The sequence below is a fragment of the Petaurus breviceps genome, unplaced genomic scaffold (genome assembly GCF_028583685.1).
Source record: "Petaurus breviceps papuanus isolate PSGF00001 unplaced genomic scaffold, PetGlider_PUasm1.0 90804, whole genome shotgun sequence".
In the NCBI taxonomy this organism is placed as follows: domain Eukaryota; kingdom Metazoa; phylum Chordata; class Mammalia; order Diprotodontia; family Petauridae; genus Petaurus; species Petaurus breviceps.
This window is the reverse complement of record NW_027187348.1, coordinates 1,238,675-1,249,428: the sequence shown is the minus strand read 5'-3', so window position 1 is coordinate 1,249,428 and position 10,754 is coordinate 1,238,675. Positions and strand designations below refer to the sequence as shown.

Here is a 10,754-nt window from a genome sequence, read left to right as displayed (position 1 = left end):
CACACACACACACACACACACACACACACACACTTCGACTTTACTTCGTTCCCTTAAACTTCCTAACAAGGCATGAGGCATCTAAGACCCTTGCCTTTGAATGCTTCTCTGGTCAAATTCAGGGTCTATCACCACCTAGAAACAAATCTCTAAACCCAAAGGGAGCAGAAGCCTGCAAGAGGATGAGGAAGGAGGCTCACATCACTAAGGTGTTGATGGAGCTGCCCTAGTAGGTGATGATAGAAGCAAACCTTCCTTTCAGCTCCTCATCAACAGATTGTGTAGAAGGGAAATAATCCCCAGATGTGGCAGGGGGTAGGGGCTGGAAGACTATCAGAGCTAGTGCTTTGATCCTGGATGCTCTAACCTGCACCTTGAGGTGGCTTCAGCCTCTTGGAAATGAGCAGGGCCTAAGGATCTAGCAGGGTACATGGGGGAAGGAGTGGTCAGTTATTTTGCTTTTTGGAGGGGGGATGACAGGGCAATTGGGGTTAAGCCCAAAGTCACAGGGCTAGTTTTTGTGTTAAGTGTCTGAGACCGGATTTGAACTCAGCTCCTCCTTACTCCAGGACCGGTGCTCTATTCACTGTGCCACCTAGCCACCCCTAGTGGTCAGTTTTAAGGTCCCCTGGGAGTTACAATGGGCCAGTGGTCTTCAGACAAGATAGCGACCATCAACCATCCCTAGAGATGCTGACTTATTTGTAAGTCAGCACACAGACTATTGCATGGCCTATTGAAAAAATACTGGATTTAGAGTTGGGAGATCTGGTTTTGATTCCTGGTTCTGCTCCTCATTGCTTATGTTACTGTAGGCAATTAGGTTCACCACTCTAGGCCTCAGTTTTGTTACCTGCAAGATGAGGAGATGAGGCTAGATGGTCTCTAAAGTTCTTTCCCATTCTAAATCTTATGATCCTCCAAGGGCAGAGGAAATAGACCCTTTGTTGTTGTTTAGTTGCTGTTTAGTTGATTAGTTGTGTCTGACTCTTGTGAGTCTATTTGGAGTTTTCTTGACAAAGATACCAAAGAGGTTTGCCATTTCCTTCTCCAGCTTATTTTACAGATAAGGAAATTGAGACAAACAGGGTTAAGTGACTTATCCAAGGTCACACACCTAGTAAGTGTCTAAGACCAGGTTTGAACTCAGTCCTCCTCACTCCAGGGCCAGCTGCACTGTGGATGAATCCTTACATGGGGTTAAGGATGGCCTTCCTACTTCCAAATATCTTTCCTTAGGCCCTTGGTGCTCCATTATGAGAAATGTTCCTTTGGATTAAGACATCTTCTCTGGACATTCCACATTGTTCATTCTTTCTTTGACTGAATAGTAAACCTATCTCAGAGGGTAATTAATATCATACAGGTGCAAACTAATATCCTCTGTTAGCTTTGAAGGAGAAGAGCAGTACCAACCAGGGGAGTCATCCCGTACATGAGAGAGGTTGGGATAGATAATTTTATCAGAGGACCTGGGAATAGACCACAGGAAAGCTAAATTAGGTCAATGAACTAGTAATTGATGCATTGAATCATTCATATTCATTCATTCATTAAATTTTTCTTGAGTGCCTCTTAGGTGCCAGCAACTATGTAGGATGCTATGCATTTTTCTAGACAGGAGAGCCTTGGAGCCAGGAATACCACCTGGAAATTCAGGCCCAGGATGGGAACTATAGTAGCAGCTCTAGGACACATAGTAGAGGTAGACAGTGCTGAAAAAGAAAATTTAGGGGAATCACTAAAAACAAACTCTTTTTGTGTCCTCTCTTTTCCCATGCACCCCACACCATGTCTCAGTCTTCCTTGGGCCTGCTTAGGCTTAGAGAGATTAGACATCTTCAAGGTACCCCTGGCATTCAGGGTGAAAACTGGGGGTATGCTGGCAGGTCTCAGAATCAGGGAGCTTCTGTTGTGGAGGGGGCTCCAAGGAGAGTCTAGAGGCCTCTGTAGGGTCACTCACACTGCACTTAATCCATTGAGCCTTTGGATGTAGTGGAAAGACTCAAACTGGAAATCAGAGAAGTTAGTTCAAATTCCAGCTTTGTTATCTAATACCTATGGGACCTTGGACAAATAACTGAAACCAATCCGGGCCTCAGTTTCCTAACCTGTAAAATAGAGGAATTAGATGGCTTCTGAAGTCCCTTCCCCTCTGAAGTCCCATCCAGCTCTCAATCTGTGATCTTATGATACCTCTTGGTCATCTAGGCTCGTCTGCCCCAAGCAGCATGCGGTTGCTAATGCCTCTCTCTCTCCCAGCAGGCAGTGGGAAAGTCCCTTATCAGTTCACCACCCTGGGACAGGCCTCAACAGAGTTTTCCAAACAGTTGGATGGTGGCTTGTTTAACACTGGTACCCAATCAATTTCCATTTGTTTTCCCCACCCTTTTCTTCCTGCCACCCTTTATTCCCTTGTGGGGAAGATGGAGTTTCCAGTGGGGCCTCTGCTTTCATTTCTGGGACATCCTGGCCCTCCCTCTCAGAAGAGTTCCCTGTCAGTGGTATGCATGGCACTTCTCCCAAATCCCCAAGTTCAGACCTTCTCTCTGGGGCTCTGCTGGTTACGCACCACCATACATCCCCATACAGCCATTATTCTAGCCTCTGAAAAGCAGTCTCTCTCTTTTCCCTCCTTCTCTCCACCCTCATTAGTAATTCTTTCTTTCTGGGAATGTAGTATATAATTCCATATTCTTAAAGCTCCCATCTTGTAAGCGTTTCTTTCCCTGGGAGCAGGATGACACTTTGGTCCTTAGCTCTCCATCTCCCTTTCTTCTTTCTCAACTTATCACTGCCCCTGTGGAATGGCCAGTACAGCATCTTTCCTCCCTCCACCCCAGGGTGTTCTGATGAAGGCCTTGGGGACCAGGGCTCTACATCAACATTTGGGGCTGGGAAGGAAACGTGGGCTGTCCCAGAGCAGGAGCTTTAGATGAGGTCTCAGGACCTCCTGAGCCAAGCTGCTCCAGCTGTCAGGAGCCCCCCTGTTTATCTCTTTCTCTCCATGGTGTCTTGGTTACCACTGGCAATTTTAACAACTGTTGTTTCCCCTGGCATCAACAGCTGACCTGCGTAGTGCTACCCGAGGTGGGTGGCTGCTGAAGTGTGTGCTTTTCATTTTTATAAGCTGGATTTGAGTTCAGATGGGATGAGTGCTATGCAAATTGTTTGTGGGGGAGGAAGGAAGAAGAATCCAGGGAGATCTCATTTTTCTCATCTATAGACCCAAAGGGCTGTGCTAGATGAAGTTCAGTTCTAACATCTTATGGTCCTTTGAGAGGTTGTCCTATCAGTAATTTTCCATAGCCCAGTCCAGAAGTTCCTGCCTCTTAACCCCTCCTAGATCAAGTCCTGATGGTACTCATGTGTTCTGGGCACCAGGACCTCTAGGGCCTTGGGTTAGTTCCTGTCATTGCTGGGCCGCTTGACCTGTGGGCCTCAGCTCCTTTAAAGGAGGAAGAATCAATGGTGCCCCAGGATTGTGATAATGGGAATGGGGGTGAGTGTCTGGGAGAAGGTGAGGTATTGGTGAGAAATATAAAGTGGTTTTTAACATCTAGCCTCACTGGATGGCATCGAGGGTGGCAAAGTGATGCTCTTCATTCTTCCCTTGATCTAGCTACAGGTTTATGAGAAATCAATAATAGATCATTTCAGTGTTTGAGTTTATGGCAATTTCAGTAGGTCATTTTTGCCAGGGGTTAGGTCCTTTTCCTTTCTTTGGATGTCAGCCCATTATTTAGGGACCCCATTACAGCTTCATTGAGTCTTAATCATACAGTGGCCTTATTCCAAATGAAGACATTACCTCCTAGTCTGGGGACATTCTGCAACCAAACTCCACTGGGTCTCTGGTCTCATTCTTTTCTATCTCCCAAAATGGCTTTCCTTGTTTCTGTTTCTTGATATCTGTTTCTGTACTCTCTTCCTTGAGGGTATTTCCGACCCCTGGACTCTGGCTCATTCACTCTCCCATCAGAGGTGTTTGAATTTTTGGTGATGGGCTAGACACAGTGCCTGGGTCTCCTTGAGGTAGGCAATTGGACTGCTATCTAGCCCTGGCTTGAAGGAGTAACCAGTCTTCTCCCAGTCTAAACCATGTGTCTTATCTCTTTCTTAGGTTACCCTTCCATCATCAGAAGTCAGAGTCCCAAAGCTCAGCCACAGACTTGGAAATCTGGCAAGCAGACCTTGCTGGTGAGTAAGGGGGCTGGGGGAAAGACGAGACCAGAGAATGCTTAGAGGTCGGTTGCGTGTCACTTTTCCAGGCAGGGAACACCCCGTTTTCTTGGGGATAGGAAGGAAAGGAGCAGCAGCAGTTACCTGAGGTCACATAGCATAATGTAATGGAAATCAACCAAGCAATAATTTAATAATCATTTCTTGTTGGGTACTTTGATTCTGGAGATACAAACACACACACACACGTACACACACACATGAAACAATCCTGCTCTCAAGGAGCTTATGTTCTATTGGAGAACCCTAGGAGTCAGAACATCAATTCGGTTCCTGGCTCCGCCACTAGATAGGTGTTACCATGAACAAACCATTTTATTTCTCTGGGCCTCAGCTTCCTTATCTATAAAAGGAGAGCTTTGGATTAGGTGATTCCTTCCATTTCTCTGATACCTGAATTTCAATAAAGCATCTGAAAAAGTCTCTCATACGTGTGGACAAGATGGAAGGCTATAAGCTGGATGATGGTGCAGCTGGTTGAATTTGGAATTTGTTGAATGTCTGGGCCCAAATCAGAGTCATTAATGTTCAGTGCCAACCTGGAAGGAAATCTCTAGTGGAATGCCTTATTAATTTGTCCTTGGCCCTATGCTGAAAAACGTCTTAATTGATGGCTTAGATGAAGGCATAGAAGGCACACTTATCAAATTGCCAATATCATGAAGCTGGGAGGGATAGATAACAAATTGGTTGACAGAAAAGGCTAGAGTGATAGGCCAAATTGAATACAATGAAACTTAATAAAGATAAATGTAAACTCCTACATTTGCATTAAAAAATCAGTTTCATACTTGTAAAAAAGAAAGATGAATGACTAGACAATAGTTTGTATAAAAAATGTGGGGTTTCTGGTGGACTGCGAATTAAATATAAACCAACAGTGCAAATGGCCCTGTTCCAAAGGACCATATTTTAGCAACATTGGCAGCCAGGGATGATCAGTCAAAGGAACTTAGAATGTTTAGATTGGAGAAGAGAAGACTTAGGGGAAATCTGATAGCTGCCTTCAAATAATGTGAAGATGGATTTGCCTTGTTTTGCTTGGATCTATAGAGAAGAAGTAGGAACAGTGCATAAATGTTGAAGAGAAAGAAATTTCAGCTTGATGCAAAGGGGAATAAAAATTAGAGCTATCCAAAAGTGAACTGGACTGCCTCATGAGGTTGTGAGTTCTTCATCTCTGAAGTCACTAAGACTTATCAAGTAAAGACTGGATAGTCAATTGTTGGGAATGTTGTTAGAAGAGGTTTTGCTGAGCAAATTTGCCTTTGATGTTCCTGCCAATTCTGAGATTCCATGGTGATGGTGGGAGTTCTTCATCCCCTCCCCTCTCTTCCCCTTCCCCTTTCTTCCTTTCCCTTCTCTTCTCTTCTTTTCTTTCTTCTCCCCTCTCCTTTCTCTCCTCTCCTCTCCCCTCCTCTCCCCTCCCCTCCCCTCTCTTCTCCTCTTTTTTCTTCTCCTCTCCTCCCTGTATGCATAGAGGAAGTCACATGGATTTCCAGATTAAATGCAGCTTAAGAGTTGTGGTGCCAGATCCTTTTTCTGGGGTCCTCTGTGCAGCTGGTAACATACACATATCCACACCGAGCACTGTGCTGCCCTCAGTGCTTCTCTCCCTAGAGTCCATGGGCCAAACCCTGTGAGGTGGGTTAGTTACTCCCTGTGAGGAAGGCTAGAAACCTCTTCCTGGTTCTGCCTTTGGTTATACAACTGGGCCTCTTACGCTTCTCTTTGGCAGTCTAATGAAGTTTATGGGCCCCTTCTCAGAGTAATGTTTTTAAATGCATAAAACAAAACACAGAATTACCTAGGAAACAAATCATCACAGTTATCAAAATATTAAAAATACCAAATTCATAGATTCCCCCCTGAAATCTTTCCCCAGACCCCAAGTTAAGAATCTTCGGTATAGACACTCATCTGTTGCAAAGTGAGTAGCTACCCCTGCCACATTTGGCCTCAATGCCACGGGTTCCCCACCCCTGAAGAAGACAGAAGGCACCTCAGAAGCTATCTAGTCCAATACCTATCACAGCAGGGCTTCCCCCAAAAAGAGTGGTTGAAGCTGCTTAATGGGAGAAAGTCTTTAATTTATTGGTAAGGAGGGAACTAATTGAGTGTATTTGAAATTTGGAGCTGGGCCCAGAGGCTCTGTAGCAGCAGCACTACAAAAGCAAACAAGGGAAAAAAAAATTTTTTTTCCTCATCCCATATACCCTTGTTCCCCAGAGGCTTATTCCTGGAAGAGAGCACAGGCATGCCCAAGGCTCAGGGGGAACCCTTGGCCAGAGGCTGTTGAGGCCTGGTGCCCCCACCAACAGGTGAGCAAGAGCCTTCAGCAAGGGATCAGACCATCTCTCACAGCCCCACCATTTACCATTTTGTTTGTTTTTTTGTTTTCTTTTTCCTGCTTTACTAGATTGTTATTCCATACTACTACTGGCTTCCCCAGTAGTATGCTCCTTTACTAATGCCACGAGGGTGCTGACCCTTCTATAGTTCTCTACTGCTGCCATAGTCTGCAATTGGCCTCCATATGGATGTCCCCTGTCTTTTCCCTCACTATACCTGAGACAGAGGTTGAGGTTCTCAAAGGGACCTTAGTAGCTTTGGTAGAAAAGAAGATAAAGCTAACTCACAGAATAGAGAGCTTTTGAGTTATAGGCCCCAGGAGTTTTATCCTATGATGTCTTTATCTAGCCACAGAGGTCAGCATTTTCCTTGTCCCATTCCCATATGACTCGCTTCTAGGCCTGACCCAATTACATGGCAAGCTAGACTACTTCTGTCCTCTTTCTAGCCTCCCCTAAAGCCAATTCCCTTTTTTCTCCCCAATTGGTGCCCCTTCTATACCCTTCCTATTTTCAATCTTGGGCTGTTGAAGACCTACATTCAAGGCTTATTAAACCTGCAAAGGACATGGAGCTGGGAGGGATAGCTGACATATTGAATAACAGGGTCACTGAATGACAAGCTAGAAAGACTGGTCAAATCAAATAATATGAAATTTAATAGGGGGTATATAAACACTCCTATACTTGAGTTAAAAAATATCAGCTACAAGAACCCAGGTTAGGGGATATACAGTTAGACAATAATTTGTGTGGAAAAAGTTTGGGGATTTTAGTGCCCTGAAAACTGAATCACTCAATCAATGAATGAACCACCAGTTATATGCTAGGTGCTAAGGATATGAAGGCAGAATAAAAACATTCCCTGATCTTTAGGGGCTTAAATTCAAAAGGAGGAGGCATCCTATACACATTAAACACATACAAAATATATATATGGTAATATTTGAAGGGAGGCACAAGTAAACGGTACGCCCTGGGAGGGCTTATGTGGGAGACGTCACATGAGGCTCGCTTAACCAAAAATAAGGATTCTGAGAGTTAAAAGTGGGGAGGGAATAAATTCTGGCATGGGGACAGCTTGTACAAAGAGGCAGAGACAGAAAATAGAATGCTGGGCATGAAGAGCCACAAGTAGGCTAGCTTGGTTGGACCAAGTGCAAGAAAGGGAATAACGTGATAAGACTGGAAAGGTAGGTTGAGGCCAGGTTGTGAAGAGTTTTAAGGGCACATAGAGGAGTTGATATTTGAATGAGTCCATAGTATAACATGGCAACCTAATATGGATGTCCCACAATGTTATCATGTTTACAAATGTACGAAGTAGCTTTTTTACCATAACAACCCAGTGTTGTGGGATGTATCTTTCTAGAGGTCATACATACAGCTAGTCAGTCTCTGGGGCTTTGGCTCCAGATCTCATGATGGCGAATCCAGCACTCTAACCATTAGGCTGCTTCGCCTTGAGACAGTCACACGTGGCTGGATTAATAGGGGTGATGTGTCCAGAATGCAGGAGTGATGGCCTCACAGCAATAAGAGTTAGCATTGACATATCATTTTATTTACAAAGGCACTTTGCATGGGCTAATTCATTCAATCCTTACAACAACCCTGGGAGGTAAGAGTTATTATCCCCATTTTACAGAAATAATAGAATCATCATTATCATCATCATTGTTGTAGCTGGCATTTATATATTGCCTGCTATGTGCCAGGCACTCTGCTAAACGCCTTAAAAATATCATTTCATTTGAGCCTTATAACAACTCCTGGGAGGTAGGTGCTATTAGTATGCCTATTTTAAAGATGAGGAAACTGAGTCAGGCAGAGGTTAAATGACTTGCTCACTGTCACACAGCTAGGAAGTGTGTCTGAGGCAGAATTAGAACTCAGAAATTTCTGACTCCATTTCCTGTATTCTATCCGCTACTCCACCCAATTATAATCTGCTCTGTTTAGACCACATCTAGAGTATTGTGTTTAATTCTCAGAGGCCACAGTTTAGAAAAGACATTGCTAAACTAGCAAACTCTGAAGGTGATCAGGATGGTAAGAAGACTGAAAACCACACCATAAGAAAATCATTTGAAAAAACTAGTAAATTAGCCTAGACAAGGAAGACACAGGGAAGGGAAGGGTGTGATATGTCTCTTTAAATATATGAAGGGTAGTTATGTGGAAAGGAGACTAGATTTAGTCAGCTAAAAGGGAGCAAATTAGAAACTCAAAATTAGGGGACAAATGGAAGTTTAAAACAATTTTACATGTAATTGGGGGAAATAAAATATAAATAAATACATTTTAAAAAAGGAATGACTTTACATTATAAAAACAAAGTTACCCAGAAATTTAAGCCCTCAGAAAGTGAAATGGGCTGCCTTAGAAGGTGGATTTCAGGTCACTGAATGGTTATCCTCTAGCAGAGCCTGGCAGGTCATCTTGTCAAGGAGGTGGATGAAGGGATTCTTGGTCACATATGGGTTACCTAGTACTAGGTGACTCTGAGGTCCCTTCCAGCTTTGAGACTACGGTATGTGGTTCTGTAATAATCATAATAGCTAGCATTTATATACCACCTCAAGGTTTGCAAAGTGCTTTACAAATATAACCTCATTTGATTCTCACTATAATCCTTTGAGGTAGATGCTATTATTATCTCCATTTTCCTATTAAGGAAACTGAGTTAAATAGTGGTTAGGTGACTTGTCCAGGGCTACACAGTTAATAAGTTTCTGAGGATGGATTTGAACTTAGGTCTTCCTGACTCTAGGCCCAGCTCTCTATCCACTGTACCCCCAGTTGCCATGACCTCAGATGCCATCTTAGTCCACCCCCTTTCATTTTACTGGTGAAGAAACTAAAGACCATCAAGGAAAAGTCATAGAGTCAAACACTTAAAGTTTCAGTGGACCTCAGAGGTCACCTAGTCCAACACCCTCATTTTACAGATGAGAGAAGGAAAGTCTGAGAAGGCTAAGTGACTGGTGACACCTGTGAAGTTATGTCCCTTTGAAATTCCTACCAGTGCCTCAGATGGGATGGGACTTGGTGAAGAGCTCAGGAAATTAGAGAAAGAACAGCAACAGAGAGGAAAGCTTTGAGCCTAAAGTCTGTTCATTGCTCCCAGGGGCAACTCTGGAATGAAATGTACCTGAAAGAAGGCTCCCTATTCTCCTTATCTCAAGTCACTTTAGGCTACAAGAAAACAGCTTAGCCCTAGAAACACATGTGTAGAGCTGGCCTATGATCTGTTTGATTGAGCCGGCTCACCAGAAAGTCTCCTAGTTCACTCCAATTTTGCAAACTTGGGCCTTTTCATCGGGGGCATTTGCCTTGTTGAGTTATCCTGTTCTCTGCCTAGAGTGAAGGAAAACATTCGGGCTGGTAAATACAACCCATGCATGGTGCCCATGAGCATCAGGCTATGGATATGCTGTAGAAGAGTGTCAGGGAGTATTGACTAGCAGGGAGGGAGCACGGACTTTTCAGCCCAGCTGGGGAGCAGGCTTATTGCCTGAGCCAATATGAGACAAATAATAATCGCCATAGGGAGGTGCCAGCTGCAACTCATTCTCTTTCTCCTGCCTCAGGTGACTGTTTTCCCTGAGGCTGGGATGGTGGGAGGCATCGATTTTGTGAAATTGCAGGCGGGAATGAACAGAGCAGGGCCAGGAATTATGTAGTCATTGGACTCTGAGGATGCCTAGAGAATGTCAATGAGACTGGGAAGATCAGAGAGAAAACAGTTAGGTTGGGATGGGAGTTTGGAGGACCTGGAGAGGCCTGAAGTTTCCACTCCACAGATCTAAAGCTATGCTGCTGGCATGCTGTGTGACCCAGACTGAATCACTTTCCTTTTCTGTGCAGGACTATCCCTCTCTGGCCAATGGGATTATTTAAGCCTGTCTAGCCTTCTTCAAAGAGACAAAATTTAGGATCTGGATGGCATTGAGAGAAAATATAGGACATATAGAAAAGGGATAAATTGATGATGGGATTGGAAGTGATGGTTGGATCTTGCAAAAAGCAACTGAAGCCCAGCTTGTCAATAATTTCCTAGGAATTGAGTAAGTTAAGTAAAGCCTGAACAAGTCAGCTGATTTGCTCTTAATGAGTTATAATTAGGATTTAAAGCAGAGTTTCTAATTAGCCAGCCCT

The 10,754-nt window shown here is 44.0% G+C and overlaps 1 protein-coding gene across 3 annotated transcripts in view; it reads left to right on the top strand.

Annotated features, from left to right (window-relative positions):
• The window catches only part of TRIM29 (tripartite motif containing 29), a 52,690-nt gene that overhangs the window by 37,369 nt on the left and 4,567 nt on the right, over nt 1-10,754 (top strand). Inside the window, exons 9-10 of one of the 3 annotated variants that reach the window (XM_069070049.1) lie at nt 2,266-2,355; nt 4,124-4,200. In XM_069070049.1, coding sequence (XP_068926150.1) covers nt 2,266-2,355; nt 4,124-4,200 — 167 coding nt within the window. Of the gene's footprint in view, nt 1-2,262; nt 2,356-4,123; nt 4,201-10,754 lie in introns of all 3 variants that reach the window. The other 2 variants (XM_069070048.1, XM_069070050.1) reach the window with 2 other exon arrangements.